Here is an 18,900-nt window from a genome sequence, read left to right on the forward strand (position 1 = left end):
CTGACGTATGTCACAATTTTAGATTGGATGAAGAGCCTGGGAACCAACTAGGAAGCATGTGGGAAGACAGTTGGCGAGTTAGCTATACAATGTAATTTGTATAGTGCTTTTACCATTGGTATGACCTCAAAGAGCTTTAGGTGAACACCCTCCATGGACCAAAACCAAGGCATGGGAAATTCATCAGATGAGTTTAGAATGCATGGGTGCATTTTAGTCAATACAAGAGTAGGTAGGGGTGGGCAAGTCCCCGTTAGCTATCCATGTCGAGCATGTGGATGGGAGCTGCGAGGTAGTGTGTAGAGTATGCGTGCGCAGGCGAATCATGTGTCCAGCTTGACCAAATGTTTGTCATGGGGGATAGCTGCATTCTTTTGGCCGAGTTGTTGTGCAATGCGTCTTTAAGTAGTGTATGATAGCAGATGCGTGTGGATGAGTGGCGGTGCCTTAAGCCATCTTCCATAAGCATGGAGTGGGATACGTACCCGTATGTCCTGGATGGTTTTAAAGTGCAGCTAAATTCAACACAGTGGCTAGACTCAAAAGGCAGCTAAATTTAACACGGTGGCTATACTCAAAATGCAGCCAGCTTGAAATGGTAGCAAATTTAAAATGCAGCAAAAGTTAAACCCGTGGTAAAACTACAGCCAGGTAGATACTAGACAGTTTCAGGAAATCACAAATACAGCAATGACGGTGCAACCAAATTGTCGTCTCTTACCTGGAAGTCGCTGCAGGCAGCCTTGGAGGCCTGGCTGGGGCGCCCAGGTCAAACACTACACATGACCTCAGTCCCGGCACCCTGATGCACCCCACTCGATGTATGAACTCAATACATGTCGGACCTGCACTGTAACTTCAGGGGTAATCTCGAACCTAGGCGCCCTAATGCACCCTTTCTCAGTACATGTGTGCCCCCATTGTGATCTCGTACCTAGGTGCTTTGATGTTCTACAGTCAATGTGTGATCTTAGTGCATGTGAGGTGTGTTGTGCCTTATTGTCACCTCTAGACCACATTTGATTTTGTGTTGCGCCCTATGGTCGCCTCCAGACCACACTCGCATTGTGTTGTGCCCTATAGTCACCTCTAGACCACATCTGCATTGTGTTGTGCACTATGGTCACTTCCAGACCACACTTGATCTTGTGTTGCGCCCTATGGTCACCTCCAGACCACATTTGCATTGTGTTGTGCCCCTTGGTCGCCTCCAGACCACATTGGCATTGTGTTGTGCCCCTTGGTCGCCTCCAGACCACATTGGCATTGTGTTGTGCCCTATGGTAAACTCCCGACCACATTTGCATTGTGTTGTGCCCTATGGTAAACTCCCGACCACATTTGCATTGTGTTATGCCCTATGGTCGCCTCCAGACCACACTCGCATTGTGTTGTGCCCTATGGTCACTTCCAGACCACACTTGATCTTGTGTTGCGCCTTATGGTCACCTCCAGACCACATTTGATTTTGTGTTGCGCCCTATGGTCACCTCCAGACCACATTTGCATTGTGTTGTGCCCCATGGTCGCCTCCAGACCACATTTGCATTGTGTTGTGCCCTATGGTAAACTCCCGACCACATTGGCATTGTGTTGTGCCCTATGGTAAACTCCCGACCACATTTGCATTGTGTTGTGCCCTATGGTCGCTTCCAGACCACATCTGATTTTGTGTTGTGGCCCATGGTCGCTTCCTGTCCACACTTGAATTGTATTGTGCCTACCTTATGTTACCAATGCCCCCTACGTGCCATTCCTCTGCACGTCACCCTAGCCTTAGCATGCTACTCTGCCTTACCGCGATTATGTTCCCCTTTTGTGTCATGCAAAGTTACATACCCTGCACTGGCAATAGTTACATAGCCTACAACAATGGTCTAGTCAGACCTGCCTGCCCAAGACATTACCCTATCACCTGCCCCACCCCATTCCTGCCTACCACACCGGCCTTCCTCCCGGTATCACAATCCGCCTATCCCACCCTTAGCCATGCACATTTTTCTGATGCCCCAGCTATTATGCACTCAGCTATCTCCAAGTGGAACCCCACTGACACGAGAGTATCATGCCCCACCCTCGACCACAGCACCTCCATAACTGCTAACCCAACGGTCTCTCGAACCATTACTGTCATCCCTACCGATCGGAACATTAGACTTGGTGCCAGAACCCATCACAGATCCAGCAAACGCCCAGCAAAAACACCTAATAAGACTAACACTCATACTGTAAACACCCATCAACTCCACCCCTCCTATTCCTAAAGGAGCTCTTCTAAATGTTAGATCATTAGTCGCCCACTCCATAGAAGTCGCAGACATTATTCTAACCAACAACCTGGACTTCCTTGCTGTAACCGAAACTTGGTTGCATGATGCTGCAGGACCATCTCTCACCCTAGCCATACCTGATAACTACACCATCCTCAGAGCAGATAGACCTAACGCTCGAGGAGGTGGTGTAGCTATTATTTTTAAGTCCTCGCTTCATATCAGACTAGCCTCCTCTCCTCCACTTAAATCATGTCAGCATCTCACAGTCAAATTACTAACGTCCCCTAAAAGCACTATCACGCTGCATTTAATTTACAGACCATCGGGCCCACCTGGCTCATTTGAGGAAGACATCACCTCACTAATTGCCGAAAGCTCCTAACCATCAGCACAAATGATTATACTTGGAGACTTCAACCTTGGGTTTAATGACCCTCTCGACACCCCAGCCATTGCCCTGGCCACGGCATTAGAGAAGTATGGCCTCCAACACTCTGCTCCAAACCCACCCACTCGAAGGGCAGAATCCTTGACTGGATTACCGCCCTTAACTGCAACATTACCTTGAAAGATCCCACACAGCTCATTTGGACCGACCACTACTTCCTCCCATTTGACATTAATACCAGCAATTTAGCGCATAAAAGACCTATTATTGCACCTGCCTGTTCAACTAGGAAAAAGAGCAACATCACAGCGGAAGCCTTAATACCCTTGGTGATCCCTACTCAACGCATTACCAGCCACAACTGACTTGAACCAATTGGTCAACGTCTACAACGATTCCATGGCCAAAGCCATCGACATCATTGCCCCACTGAAATTGCGCAAAGGGAAACCTAAAGCGCACCTGAATACATGGTACACCCCGGAGCTTAAAACTCTCCGTCAACAAAAAAGTAAACTCGAAGCACTATGGAAATCAGTGCCGTCAGTAAATAACAGAACTAATCTCACCAATATCTCCACTCTCTACAAAAATGAGATCACACGCGCTAAGAAAGAATCTCTCAACTCCAGGATTTCCCAGGCAAGCTCCAGCACAAAGGAGCTCTTTAACATACTAAAGGAATTAGAAAACCCCACTCCTCCCACTGACATTTGCACTAAGGATAAACCTTGGTGCACAGGGATCCAGAATGGCCTTGCTAACAAAATTTCAGGGCTCCAAACTAAAATTGACAACAAACGACAACAACTCACTCCTGGTCCTACTTCCAGTCCCACCCCTCTTCCACCTACCGCCACTAGCTCAGGCTTTACCTTCAAAAAGGTATCCATACCGGAGGTACAGAAACCCTCGAACTGCAAGGGGGATAGTTGCCCCGCACAGATCATAAAAGATGCAGCTAGGGATCTCTCCCCCTTCATTACTAAATTAATAAACCTGTCTTTCTCCAATAACTTGGTCCCCAGTAATCTGAAGCAATCCTGGGTCCTACCACTACTAAAAAAAACACTCTCGACCCTGACATACCCACGAATTATAGACCCATTACCACCGTCCCATTCTTACTAAAAATTCTTGATAGAGTGGCCTATTTACAAATCCAGGATTACCTTGAGACAAATCATTTACTAGGAACTCGCCAATCTGGCTTTCGACCACAACACGGGACAGAAACGGCCCTTGTTGATCTCAAATGCCAGATAGACGAACTCAAAGATAAAGGTAAGGCTGCCATCCTTCTCCTCGACCTCTCTGCTGCCTTTGACCTGGTCGACCACAAAATCCTGTGCAACCATTTGTCATCGGCAGCACACTTCTCCCACTCTGCGGTCACATGGATCCAATCCTTCCGGGACAATAGGACCATGCGGGTCTTCTCACCCCTAGCAGCGGCTGACCCTATGCCCATTACCTGCGGTGTCCCACAAGGATCCTGTGTCTCACCTACTTTGTACAATATATTTACAAAGCCCCTATTTGACAAGCTGGACAATCTGGGTGTCACCTACACGAACTACGCAGATGACACCCAGATAGTCCTCACTCTATCCGGTAATTACAACGTGGACGCCAAATGGATCAATGAAGTCTTCTCCATCATTCAGGCATGGATGGCCACAAATGGCCTCTGCCTGAATGATAAGACCGAACTGCTTCTTGTCGGCTCACCCAATACCATCCGTAAACTCTGTCCCGGTTACACCAGCTTTACCATTGACGGTAACACCATACCCATCGCCAAAAGTGTAAAAACCCTCGGTTTCTATTTAGACACGAATACCAATTTAGCCAAACGAATCAATATGACTGCCTCAGCCACTGCCTACACTGGTAAATTAATTAGGGCCTGCAGACCATTGATCTCCCCCAACAACTGCCTCACTTTAGCCAGAGCACTCATTTAATCCAAACTGGACTACTGTAATAGCCTCTATGTAGGTGCCAATAAAACAGTAATCAATACATTGCAAGTCTTACAAAATAATGCACTCCGTGCAGCCCTAAATCTTCCCAGAAGAGAACATATCTCCGCTACAAGAATTGCATGCAAATGGCTCTCCATCCAACAAAAAATAGACTTAAAAACCATATGCCTTACATACAAAGCTCTTAACCACCTAGCCCCGCCCTATCTCACTAACAAATTTACATTAAGACAGAACACTAGAACCACTAGATCGTCTAACACACTACAACTGACGGTGCCCAAATACTCCCTCAAAAGAGCTGGTGGATCCAGCTTTCCAGCTCTGGCCTCACAACTTTGCAACACCATTCCACTGGATATCAAATCCACACCTACCTTCCAACCCTTCAGAACTAAGGTCATCACCTGGTTACTCAACAAATAACCAACCATGTATGCATACCCAATGTTCAAATGCTTCTTATTGTGTTTGCCTATTATTATCTATGCACTAACTGCCTTCTTGTCAACCTTTATATGCCACATTACTGTTGTACTATTGTTCCCTACTGTTGCCTGTAACCAGATGCTCAAAGCGCACATATAACCCTGGGTCAAGAGTGCTATACAAACAAACAGGCAATGGAGGAGCCCTAGGGAGGTGGGGGCATGGAGCTCCTAATGATTGCAGTTCTAGTCAGCCGGCCCACGGGCCGACAAATCAGTGGATGGGGAGGGGTGGGGGGGGGGGCAGGAGAGAGACAGAGAGAGACAGAGAGACCCACACCCTGGGACCAAGAAGTAGGCACAGGAAAGGACAATGGAGTGCCAAGGCTCCTGCAGGTATGGGGGACACGGGAGACACAGATGTGAGCGGATGCAATAAATGAGCCGTGAGGGGGCTCCAATAAAGTAAGAGTCCCCAACACGCCTCGAGTAGTTCTGGTCAGCTGGCCCATGGGCTGACCAATCCGTGGATGAGGGAGCGAGGGGAGTAGTGGGGGGAGAAGAGCCCGAGAGGAAAAGAGGCAGGGAAAGACCCTGGGACCAGGAAGTAGGCATGGGCAAAAGCGATGGAGCTGCAGATATGGGGACATGGGAGACACTTACCGCTATAAGCGGATGTTGGAAAGGAGCCTTGTGGGGGCTCCGAAGAAGTAAGAGGTTCCAAAAAGCCTCTAGCAGCTACGTTACCTGGCCCACGGTCCAGCCAATCTGTGGAGACACTTAACCGCTGGAAGGGGATGCTGAATCCTGTATGCTAGGATTACGTTATGAGCAAAGACCTGCTAGCGGGGTGGTGTGTACCAGGTGGGTATGCAAGCAGAACTGTACAGGTCCTGAATGGTGCTGCAAAGCCATGTCCTCAAGAACGGAGCCTTTTTCTATATGAGGCTCATTGTGTAAAACCCTGAGGTTTCTATGCTCTGGGTCCACATTTTCAGCTGCAGGTAAATACACTTGTCCCTACCTTTGCTGGCTTACATTCTATTTGGATTATTGGGTGAAAAGCTGAGGGTTCTGTCATTTGGTGCCATCATACCTCAACTTCGAAATGCCCAGCTTAGACAGTAATCAAGTAACGGACCTCTCCCTTCCAAACCCCCAGGTGCACACAGAAGATAGTTAAGAGGCCCAATTGAAACCTCAAAGGTGTTTTGGAGGACGGATCGCCATGAACGTTGACATTTTTTCTTGGGTAGAATAGAACTAAAAAATAGCCGGCGGTTTAAAAGGAGAAAAAAAAGGAGAAAAACAGACTACGCAGAAAGTTAATGGAGTAACAGAACTTTACTGGGGGCAGAAGCCAGAAAACCACAGAAATGTGCAGTCTTGCTTAAAGCAGCACACAAATATCATGGGAGAAGTATGATGTTAATTGATAGAACAGAAAAACATTAACCAGGAAACAATTAGCAAATGTGGGTGACAGTCAGTCAGATGAACCAGAACCCCCCCCCCTTAGTGAGGGGAATAGCTGTATATCTTTACGAGTTACTGGCCAGAAACGTGTAGATATCTATGTAATGTTATGACGAAAGGGGACCATCAATGATGACTCCCAGTATATAAGACGTACAACATGATAAGTGTCTTTTAGAAGCTGAAGCCTCCAGTACAAAACCGCAAGAATTTACATTTTTCCTAAACTGCCTTACAATAGGGTTCAAAGAGTAACAGGTACTCAGCGTAGGGACTACCTTACTCCTACAGTGCATAGTCCCCTTTCCGCCATACTTTGTGGCATTCCGTCCTTCGGGACAGGACCAGAGCACTTTGAAACATCAAAAGACTACCTTTTGTTTTTTTATTTTTGCGCAGGGCCACCCTGCCTTTCCGGAGCTCCGCCCAGTGCATCGCCCTTCAGTCCTTTTCTATCACCAAAGTCGAGGAACTATTAGAAAATAGAGTAAACCTTTTAGAGGGGAAGGCGGGCGTATGGAGAAAAGGAGACTATGGACTTGGAGTAAGGTACTCACTACGATGAGTAACTTTGTTATACTCGTGCGTCCCGTCCCCTTTCCTCCATACTTTTGGGAGATTCCCAAGCACTAACCAGAGAAACAGGGTGGCTAGTTCCCTTACTGGAACAGGTTTTTAAGAACTGCCTGGCTAAACTGGTAATTAGCCCAGGAGCTCAGGTGAAGACAATAGTGTCTACAAAATACTGAGGGAGAAGCCCACGTAGCAGTCTTCTCTATGGAGACCCAAAGGACATATTTCTGGAAGGCAACAGCAGCCGCTTTGCCTTGGACAAAATGTGCATGAACAAAATGTGCATGAACGCCCTTTGGGGCCTGAAGGCCTTAAACTGTATAAGCCTTTAAGAAACACAAAGCGATCCATTGAGAAATGGAAACCTTTGAAGCTGGTTTCCCTTTTGGGTCCCCGAAAGAAACAGTGTTGTGGGAAGCTTCTGAGATCACTTGTTCTTTGAAGATAAAACTTCAGAGCTCTTCCGACATCTAGGTTGTGGAGTAGCCTTTCTGCACTCAGGACCAGGTCCGGAAAGAAACCCAGGAGGGAGATTGACTGGTTTATGTGGAACTCCGAGACAATTTATGGAAGGGAAGAATGATGAGTGCAAAGCACAACCTTATACTTGTAAAAGGTCAAGAATGGGTGTTCAACAGATAGAGCATGTAGCTTGCGTATTCTTCCAGCAGATGGTACTGCAATTAAGAAGGCCACCTTCCAGGAGAGAAACTTAAGTTCCGTAGTAGCTAGTGGTTCGAATGGCTTGTGACACAGAGCAGTAAGGACCACATTTAGATCCCATTTGGGTGAGGAGGCCTGACCGGCGGAGAGAGGTGAAGGAGACCTGCAATATTACTGAGTTTGCTGGAGGAGTAATTATCTGTTGAAAGATATGCTGCAATGGCTGACAGAGAAGTTCTGCACAATAAGACGTGGAAGTCAGAGGCCGCAAGCTTAGATATGAATGGCACAACACAGTCAATAGAAGCATGCCGAGGGTCAAGCGGTTTAGCAAGACATCAATGACACAAACAAAGCCATTGACTTTTTTACTGCGCTCTTGTAGAAGGCTTACGTGCTGCCTGGAGTATGCGCATATTATCCCCCGAAAGGTCGAATTGCGCTATGGACTTGAACATAGGCACCAGGCCGCCAAGTTGAAGGATTATGGGGAGGGTGCCACACCTGGTGATTGTTCTGGTGCAGGAGACTGGGGATCTGCAGTAACCTGATTGGGTAGCATATTGATAGGTGCTGAAGCTCCAAGAACCAGAACCTGGCTAGCCACCAAGGAGCTATGAACAGGAGAGTGCATTTGGAAGCACTCTCCAGTTCTAACGGGAAGCAGTGAGCTTCTTACGAGGAGAGTTTGAGGGAAACTCTGACCAGGTTGTGGAAGGGAATAAAATGTCACCGGTGACAAATAAGTAGACATGCACAGATTAAGGACAATGAACATTGGACATCTCTAAGGGCAGGTAGGTGGTATGGCCAGTTGTGCTCGGGATGAGACCATGATGGGTAAAGTGCGAGAGTGGGGGCAGAGAAAGTGAGGAGCAGAGGTGAGGGAAAAATGTTAGCTAGCAGGAAGATGAGACGTGGGTTTTGAACAAATCTGTGTTAACTGTTTCTCAGAAGGTGGGGGGGGGGAATTCCATGCAAGTAGAGCGACTAGAGAGAAGGAGCGGAAGAGAGAAGCAACACAGGTAGGGTGAGAAACCACAAGGGTAGTCGAGGAGGCATAGTTGACATTACGAGAAGGCTTGTGGAGTTGGATAGAGGATACAGTGGTGCCTTGCCATGGATAGATTTGTGAACCAGGAAAAGAAATGTAAATCTGGCCATGCCTGTTTTGCATCGTCAGCCATCCAGCCTGGTGGCGGTACGATGAAGTACGTGTGAAGTGAGGGAGTTCAAAGAGAATCCTGGAAGCTAACTTAATGATCTTGTCGAGAGAACAGAAAGCGTAGTTGGGGAAAGCAAAGGGGATGCTGGCACAGTAGTCCAGTTTAGAGAAGTCATTTGAGCGAAGTGTTTCCCCAACATAAGAGAAGAACCAGAGAGGTTGACTGAGGAATGTGCATGGTAATCAAGCGCTTTAATCCTTCATACGCCGATATGCATCAACTCATGCGACGGATTATGCCCACCGAAGAACGCTAATGGCTAACTCAAGAGAGATCTTGGTTTAGAGGATATGGGAAATGGCGTTTAACTGTTTCAGGCCAGAAAGATGCTTTAAATCAGACGATTGCTGTTGTGTGTTTGACAAAAACAGATTTCAGTGAAATAAGACTGCAGACATTGTTTGAGAAGTGTGTTTATTCAGCTTTCTGTCATAAATAAGCCTGCCAAGATGGCACAAGAAGCTGTATAATCTGCCTTTGTGTCAGGTTTCATGTCAAAGATTCAGGACCCAGTTACGATTATGCAAATTGGGTGCAAATGAAGCCCCTGTCTGAGTTTATTGCTGCAACAAATCATTGCGTTTATTGTCAAGAACAATGTAAACCTAGCAATTAATGTAATCTGATGAGTCTTCAATTGCAGAATTTGCAGGATAGGCAGTGTTTATGAATGCAGGAGGGGTGTGGCGTTAATTGCGGTTAGACGACTGCGCACAAAACCAGCCACAATCCCAGAGAGACATGGGATGAAGACCGGCAGAAAGAAAAAGAAGGTCCAAAGTCAGCAGAAATGTACCAGGGGCTAACTCATCAGGTATAAAAAGGTGGGAATTCCAACTAAAGCTCACAATGACAAGCTAAAGCATGTACAGGTTCTACAATGACATACTTGATCTCCTGTACAAGAGTAAACTGGAACTTTCCATGCATGCTTAACAGTGACATGTGAGAACTACCACAGGTCCAAAAGTGACCCTCAAGACCTTTATGTTAGATCCAACTGTGATCCAAACGAATGCTATAACAAACCTGGGAATTGTCCTCTTCCGAAACAGTCATGAAATGGGCACTGTTGATCACATTGTGAGATTCCACTGTTGACACCTAGAATTACAAGAGACTATTGTTAAACCTGTATGTTGGAGAAACCACACTCAAGAGCAACAGTAAAGTAAGACACCATCCAATAAACAAAACATCAAAGTTGCTCTCCACTTATCCACCCCCTAAGTAGTTACTCTCCGCCAACCCCAAACCATAGAGGCTCCACTTCTAATCCTCCAAAAACACCAAAAGCCCTTTCTCCTCATCCTTCTCAAGATGCCTTACTCCACCAACCAGCAAGTGACTGCCACAGCTTAAACATTTTACAGAGAAGTTCCTCAGTCTCACCTGCCCCACAACCTGCGGCCTACTCCTCCTGATCCCCCCCTAAATTGGCCCTCCTTTTAGTTAACCAAGTCCCAGGCCAAATTCGTTCCTCGTGCCGGTAACCACACTTTTAACTGACAGGGCATATCACACTTAATCCATAAAACCCTACTACGAGTACTAGTCACCCATAACAGAAATTCTCATTTGCATGCACTTGTAAAGGCAGACACATTTACTTCTACAGCAATACCATGGGCTGTACATCATGTTGGACTATGGTCAGCCGTATTACCAAGCAACTTTAAACGCTTCAACGTCATCACAATAACAGATACATGGTATGCAAAATGCACATAAAAGTAGAGACATGTCTGAGGACTGCCTTGGCCAGAGGAGCACATACTTTGCTGTATTCCTCCAGGGCACTGATTGTCTCTTCATCAAGATCACACTCGTCCTTCACCATTTCTTCCAAGACAGGATCTTCGGTCTGCAAGGCGGTTGGGTGGTGTATGTAAGCAGTGGAGCCATCCTCAAGCTGAACTGCTTCCAGGGCATTGGGGTCATAACCTTCTGTAAAATACAAGAGACTCCTCAGAGACTTTTACACAACCCTCTGGGAAGGGCTCTATAACCCTCTACCCCAAGGGTTCACAGTTTCCCACCAAAAATATCAAATCGGGCTCTCCAAATTGCTGGATGGTGGATACGTACAGTTAGGTTCCCAACACATTTATAATGAAAATATATGCGGTTTAATAAAAGCCAACACATACAGCACACAGGTCAAGTAGATATGTGGGTGTCAGTCGAGCAGTAGAACAGTGGGGTGGCCTAGACAGCCCATCCCAATTCTAAGCTAAATGTACAACTTATACCGGGTGGCAAGCTTAGGACATTTAGATTTCTGGAGATGAGGAGTAAAAGGGAATCCTTAGACACAAGCAACACATTACGGCGTCACAGTCTAAATTCACAAATATCACACGTGTAGTCAAAGTGATTTCCCCAATCTCTAGTACATTCTAAAGTGACTTTTATAAATGTAAACCATATAATTACTATAAGTAGTAGGAGAGGATAGGTTAGGTAAGATTTCCTTTTTGCAACTCCCCCCCCCATTGCAATCACTGGAAGCACCCACATGTTTTGCTACTGTTGGGCTCCTGACTTTTTGAAGGCGAGTAAAGCATCTTAGCTTCACTTACCTTGCCCATTTGTTTTGGGGGCACTGGGCAGTCCCTAAGGCTACCACTGCAGGGTGACCCCAGCCTCCCTTTGCCACAGTCTTTGTTGTTTTAAGCCGCATACAACACCTTACAGTGAAGTGTGGCAGGGGTTCTTTGTACCTCTATTCCTTTTAGTAACATTTCTGTTACTTGCATGATGTGTCCAAGACGGGCTGGTGAAGCAGATATTTTTCTACAGTTATTTTCATTATTCATGCACTCACTTATGCATTTTATTACCTAAGGCCATTTTGAGTACCATATACTCAAAATGGCCACGGTACGCCTTTTTTTCGGCCTGTCCTTTGGTAGTCTTGTCCTTTGGCCTTCTTATGCCTGGAAATACAATATAAGGAAACACCTAACCCGGGCAAAGAGGCATTGTGTGCATCTTGCCGGATGTGGGGGCTGGGACGGTCTGGTCCCAATCCACATTCTGGCCAGGGCTATGTCTCTTGCTGGGCAGATATAGAGCAAGACCATGATTGGACAGTCTTTGCCATTTTCATTGGTTCGCAGAGGGGTGGGGGAGAAGCCTGGCTCAAATCATGAATAAAAGGAGGACTGCAGCCATTCCTCAGATAGTCGCTGGAGCAAAGACACATTCAAAGAGCTGCAGCCAGTTTAAGGCCCGAAGACGCCAGTTTTAGACACCCAGCATTGCCTTCAAACAAGCTCTGCCTCTCTGGACCGGTCTCCTAAAGACACTCATCGATTCTTCAACTACTAGGCTGGTAGGACCAACCAGAACAAACCTCTGTTCACCAATCTGGACCTTTGGAAGTGTCCTGGGACCATCCTGTAGGTTGACCAGCTTTGTCCATGGCATCTGGTGCGCCACAGTCACCAGCTTATGGCCGAAGAACAATCCTCATGCTGCTGCTATGCAACCTGAAGGGGCCTTCCTGGAGCAGTTACTTAGTGCAAGCTACAAGTCGCCTGTCGCAGCTGGAGAAGAGTGATCTTTGCTTCTGCCTACTTCCATCTTGTCCTGGCAGACCCTTTCGATGTGGGACCTGTGGTGGTCTGCATCTCAGGGAGCCTGGGTCGTAAAGCTTCCAAGTCAAGGCATCGTCTCGTCTGTTTGGAAACTTCATCTCTTTCCAGACCAATCACGAAAATAAAAAAGGACTTCTGCACCTGGGCAGCATAAAGCCAGATCAAATGGTAGAAGTTAGTGAGCCCAGCAAATCTTGGAACACTAGGGATAGTTTCTAGAGGAACCGGAGCCAAGAGGGCGAGTTTGTATACCTGTTCCACTACTAAAATAGGGTTGCACAGGAGCAAAGTACCAACCCAACTTTCCCTGGTCTGGTCACGATTTTCAATTGCTCCCAATCATCTCCTCCCTGGGCAACCACTGGTGTAGTGGAATTAGGAGAGGAACCCTCATCTCTTGAACTTACCTATGTTCATTAATCACAGGAACAGTTGACTTACCTGTTGGTTTTGCCAATACTTGTTATATTCACTTTAAGAAGCCTTGCATCACTACCAACAGTACCCGCATGGAACCTAGGAGTCTTGAGAGCACTAGGCCTACCTACTTTAGCTGGGAAGGATTCTTTAAGAAGCAGGGTCCTTATTTCAAAGTAAAGTATAACTCCTTCCTGTGCATTACAGTGGGTGCATTACAGTGGGTTACATTGTTGGAACCTACATTTCAATAACTGCGCTATTGCTTCTAATGTGTTTTCTTTCATCTTCACTTGCTTTACTATATACCGTTTTTTACATCCTCTTAAGCAAATGTCCTAGGACTGTTTTAAAGGTAAAGTGTTGGTGACCTCTAGTAGGACACCCTATTAGTTAGCGTATATATGTGAATAGACACGATTGAAAAGTACTACTTAGTTGCTATTTCCATTGCATAGTGTGTGTTAAGGCCTAATACATACTTATTTATTCACTTATAACGTGCTGGTAGCCCGCAGGCATCAAGGCACACACAAACACAGGACAACAACTAGAAACGTGAGAAGAGAAACGAGACAAACAAAATCAGAAAAGAGATGGGAAAGATGTACTTTAAAAGGACCGTTATGTACATTTTCCTGAACCGTAAGAGGATGGTTTCCTGCCTTAAGTTCCCGGGGAGGGAGATCTACAACGGGGCAGCGTGGTCTGGGAACGATCTGCCTATCCCCTTTGTCTGTTTGAATGCGGGGCAGGAGGCAGTCGTCTACCTAGGGAGTAGCGAGTTACCGCTGTTTTAAGGTAGGAGGGAAAGTTGCCATACAGGCAGTGGTGAACAACGGTGCATGATTTGAAGTTGATGCGGTCCTGTATGAACAGGCAATGCAGGTCTATCCTGTGTTGCATCTCTTTATACTGGTAATGCTAGCTCCAAGGAGTAGCGCATTACAGTAATCTAGCTTTGGCAGAATGACTGCATGGGCAATGGTAGCCACTTTTGCCTCCGTTAGAAGGGTTGAATGTTCCTAATGAAACAAAGGTAGTGGTTACAGTTTCTGCTGATCATTTTGACATGTTAGTCCGTATTTAAAGGCTTCAAGAGTGACTTGGGTGTTTACCTTAGTCTGGACGGATATCATGGATTGGTTTATGGTGAAGGCCTCTTAAAGCGTGTTAAGCTTGCCCCTGGCGTGTGAGGAGCCGAAAATGGGAAAGTCTGTTTTCCCTCCCGTTTATACACAGCCAGCTCTCAACCATCCAAGATTCGACCAGATTGTAGATTGAGAGAAGGGTGGATGAGTCTTCTGGATGGTTCCCGCTAAGTTGCATGGCCAGTTGTGTATCGTCCACGTAGTTGGTGAAATAGATACAGAGGCTCTCTAGAAGGACACAGAATGGCTGGATATACATATTGAACAACACAGGCAATAAGCTGGCTCCCTGGGGCACGCTGCAGGGGATGATGGTAGGAGGAGAAAGGGCATCTCCCCAGTGTATCCTGGATCTACGTTGATCAGAAAGGATGTGAACCGTTCAATGGCTCCACTAGAGCAATTACCACTGGTTTCAAGTGTGTGTAGGAGGCGATGGTGGTCAAGCAAATCAAACACTGCCGAGAGAGCCAAGAGGATGAGCAAACCTGATGTGCCCCTCTCTGTGATCCAGAGCATAGGCCGTTTCACTGCTCTGGGCAGGCCAGAAACCGGATTGGCCTCCATGTATGATGTTGTTGCACTCCACGTGGGACTGTAAATATGATGTGGTCATTTTGTCCACTATCTTAAGGAGGATATGGCAGTTCGTTATGGGCCTGAGGTTCGCAAGATCTCTAGGATTGTGGCCCGTTTTTTTTGGTAATGGTGTAACAGTAACTGCTTTTATAGGAAAATGAATCAGTTTATCTCGAAAAGAGGAGTTAACAAATAGTGTTAGAAAGGGGGGCAAATATGTTACTGTGCTCTACACAAGGAGGTGGGTTTCATGCTGGAGAGGATCTTTTCCATTTCAGGTACCATGATTCGACTTAGGGTGAATTTGGGTGCATTGGAGACGTTCCTTGGAATCGTCTTGATGTTACTAGGGATTTCAAGGTTGTTTTGCACAGCTAGAACTTGGTCCCTTGCTTAGGTAATCTTTGCATTGAAAGCCACGTGCACCATCTTGCAGACCTCCACGGGGGAGGGGGGTATGAGCATTGGCAGAGGAAGCAGGTTTTTCTAAAGCTTTGAACATTTGGAAGAGTTTACTAGGTTTGCTTGGGGCCTCTTCTATTTGTGTATTAAAGAAGTTCTTTTTAGTTTCGAGTATCTTAGCTTTATAAGACATGTCCATGGCTTTCCAGGTTTCCTTATTTTCTTTGGATGGTTCTTTCAGCCATTTGGCTTCAAGTGATCGTTTGGTGTTCTTTAGGATGGCCAGCTCTGGAGTAAACCAATCCTGATGTTTGGGATTAGCTCTAATGTGTCTTGGTCTAAGAGGGGCAATGTCGTTGAGCATATTTTGCATAGATTTAGTATAGGGTCAACATGGTCCTCATCTGAGGAAATCTGCATAATCGTGTTTAGGCGTAACTCCATATCGTGGGTGGGTAGAGTATTCTTTTATAGTTTGTCTAATTTGATAGCACTACACCACCACCATTATCTTTTAAAGCCTTAGCCCTACTGCTCAACTGCACTACATTATTTGTGCTTGGCTAGACTTGCATGTCTTGTCTCTGTTCACTGTAGCAGGGATTCCCCTCCGAAACCTGCCCAAGGGCTGGTTCTGAAAATGTATCCTAACAGGTTACAATTCATAATCGACTGTGATGGTCAACCAAGATTCAGAATAGACTTACATTATCAGACCTACTGTTCTCATTAGACTTGATAGGAAAGATTTTCCCTCCAGTTGTGAACTCTCCCCAAAACCCCCCCTCCCACCCAACTTGTTGGCTGTTGTCGGACCATCCTAGCCTGACCTATACCAGTGGAGCCCAGCCTTCTGCTGTACTCTGCTGGGCTTTTGCTCATTTTGTTTTGGGGAAATTGACATGCCCTTAAGACCTTCAGTACTGGGAGATTTTGTTTCCCTTAGTCTTTCACTTTGTTGCTATTTCTTAGTAACACTTTATCAGTTCACAATGTACCTTACTACCTTATAGTACAGAGCACTGTGGTCCCTTTTTCATTTTTAAGGCCCTAGACGCCCTCGAAAGATTTTTCGTGAATGTACAAGTGTGCCCAGGACAGAGCAGGTGGCAGCAGTTACTTTTAAAGCATTTGTAACTCTTTTCTATGGTCCAACCCCTGTTTACCATGCTTGGCCCAGGACAGTGGCCAGTGCCTAAAATGGCCATGCCACAAGGTCCTTTGTTCTATCCTTTGTCCATCTTGTCGCTTTGTGTTCCCCAGGTCGAGCCGACCTGGGAAATTCGTCATTTGGTCATGCAGACCCCCTCGCAAACCCAAGCTTTCGCGGGCCTCTGCATGCCTTGTGTGCGCCCCCAGGATCTGGGCTGGAGCTGTCAGTTCCAATACACATCCTGGATGCCAGATTTCTGGTGTGCTGGGATGACTGGGACCACCTTGTTCTGCATTTGGTCCACATCTAGGATGGCTGAATGTGAGCCCATCTCCTATTGGTTTCTCTTTGTTTTGGCGTTAAGGAGATTCTGGATAAGAGAAGGCTCCTTACACCATTCCAGGTCGATCTTCGGAGTTCACACCGAACATAGTAAAGGCGCCAAGTATCCTGAAACACTCAAGCAGATCTGTGGAACCGCTAGTGACCAGCTGGAAGGTTGGGTATCCTGACCCCGCTGTTGTCCTGTCAGAGCACCTGTTTCGCATTGATCATAGAAGGCCTGCAAGGGCGCTTCGACCCATTGTAACAGAGGGACAAACTATTCTCGGTGCCTCCCGCTTAGCCTGCAAACGAGCCTGCTTGAAGTGTTCCTGGACTGCCCAGTGAACTTACCAGCTCGTACAGGACCTTTGCCCCGGAACCGCCGCCGTCTCGAGTTTCGACTGAGCCTTTGGAGACTGGAAGCTCTAGGTATAAGGCACCCTCCTGCCGAGTTTTGTACACCTAGCATTCCTAGGTCTGTGTTAAGATGGATTTCTGAACTCTGTCCTGGTGGCGCAGAAGTTCAGAAGGCCAACCTAATTACTTGGAACAGGGTAACCTCTGGACAAGCCAGACCAATCAAGGTAGCGATCGCGGCGGTCAAGACTAGGTCTCAAGAGGGGTGAGGGTGACTGAAAGCCCGCAGTGAGCACACAAAGCAAGAGCGCTGACAAACTACTCCAAACAGTTGTTATATCAAAAATAGATACACATTTATTTTAAGGCCTTTAAAATAATGACCGTAGCGAGAAAATCACAATATCACAATATTAAACCAACACATACCATATCAACACAATATATATACAAATACACAGTCGCAAGCGTTTAAAGCACGAAATATGTAGTCCACCTGCCAGGGAAGGAAAACAGGCAGTGCGATAATGCTTTCGACTCAGTTCGCCTTCATAGGCACCTAACTAGATGGAAGTCCGAGCCCTGCGAAGAGTGGAGCCTTGTGCTCAAAGTACCTGCCACGCCGGTGCCGAAGGGCACAAGGGGAAGCTCTTTGGAGGAAGTCAGGCGGTTCACGTTAGTGCACAGCAGAAGAAGAACAGGTTCCGCAACTCAAGCGCAGCCTCCACAGCGGGCAGAAGCAGAGCGCGAGCGCGGCAAAAGGGTGCTGTTTTTACACAGCAGGGAAAAGCAATGGGATACTGCAGGAGGGCGACCAGATCCTAGATATACTACTCACCGGTCCCCGAAGCAAGCAGACCCAGGCTTCTCCACGATAGTTTCAGCAGCTGGCAGGTTCAGAAGAGCAGGGAACGCTTTGTAGTCGTGGAGAGCAAAAAGACGTCCCAATCGACGAAACCGGCACAGTTTTGTTGCCGCACAGGACAACGGAGCGGCTGTGTGTATTCGAGCCAAATGAACCCTCCTCCCTTCAGACCTGGGGACGCCAAGCGTACGAAGCGTGGGAGAGGGACAAGGACTCGCAATACACCACAACCTGGCGGCGGTTGCAGAGCCAAACTCCTTGGTAAACTGGTCAGTCAACTGGATGGCCCAGAGACGCTTCCGAAGGCTTACTTGGCAGGAGATGGTTGAAGATGCCGGGAATAGCTGTTCCTGCTATTCCAAAGGTCGAAGCACCAGTACAGGCCTTCTGGTTCGATCAAAGGAGGATAGGGGCTCTCCGGACGACAGCAGTGCAAAGGAGGATTCCTTCAGCGGGTCACCAGCGATTCCTCGGTCCAGCCTCGTAGTTGCAGGATACTTGGCTCCTGTATTCCTTCGTTCGTGAGAACTCAGGAGATCGACATGGTAGTGGTGTTTCCAGCCCCCTTTTATCCACGGTTCCCTTCGCGCCAAAACGGAGGGGAGCCAATGGGAGATCCGCTCATCAAAACACATACCATACGTGGACCAATCACGGACCACGGTGGTCCCAGGCATTCACACCACCCTAGACTCTCTGGCACCCAGGATGTGTATTGGGACCAGACATCCCAGCCCACACCCTGGAGGCACACAAACGACATGTAGAAGCCCGCGAAAGCAACCACGTTTCGCGGGAAAGTACATGCCCAAATAAGGAAGGCCCCGGGTCGCCGGACCTGGGGAAGGTGAAGGGAGCAAGACGGACAGTGGACAGGACAAAGGAGCCTCGCGGCCTGGCCATTTTGGGAGCCAGGCCACCATTTTGGGTTCAGTGCAAAAACGTGCTCAGAACGCCAAAAGGAGCACAAAATAAACAAAACGATCGCTGCCACCATTCCAGTCCCTGAATGACTTGCACCGATCAAATACCATC

At 47.2% G+C, this 18,900-nt stretch overlaps 1 protein-coding gene across 3 annotated transcripts in view; it reads right to left on the bottom strand.

Moving 5' to 3' along the window:
• The window catches only part of ZNF76 (zinc finger protein 76), a 284,758-nt gene that overhangs the window by 190,626 nt on the left and 75,232 nt on the right, over window positions 1-18,900 (bottom strand). For all 3 annotated transcript variants that reach the window (XM_069633474.1, XM_069633472.1, XM_069633473.1), the window contains exons 4-5: window positions 10,793-10,962; window positions 10,045-10,119 (exon numbers count right to left, since the gene is read on the bottom strand). In XM_069633474.1, the coding sequence (XP_069489575.1) occupies window positions 10,045-10,119; window positions 10,793-10,962 (245 nt within the window). The remainder of the gene's footprint in view (window positions 1-10,044; window positions 10,120-10,792; window positions 10,963-18,900) is intronic.

Source organism: Ambystoma mexicanum, chromosome 13 (assembly GCF_040938575.1).
Source record: "Ambystoma mexicanum isolate Mex_15411 chromosome 13, UKY_AmexF1_1, whole genome shotgun sequence".
NCBI lineage: Eukaryota > Metazoa > Chordata > Amphibia > Caudata > Ambystomatidae > Ambystoma > Ambystoma mexicanum.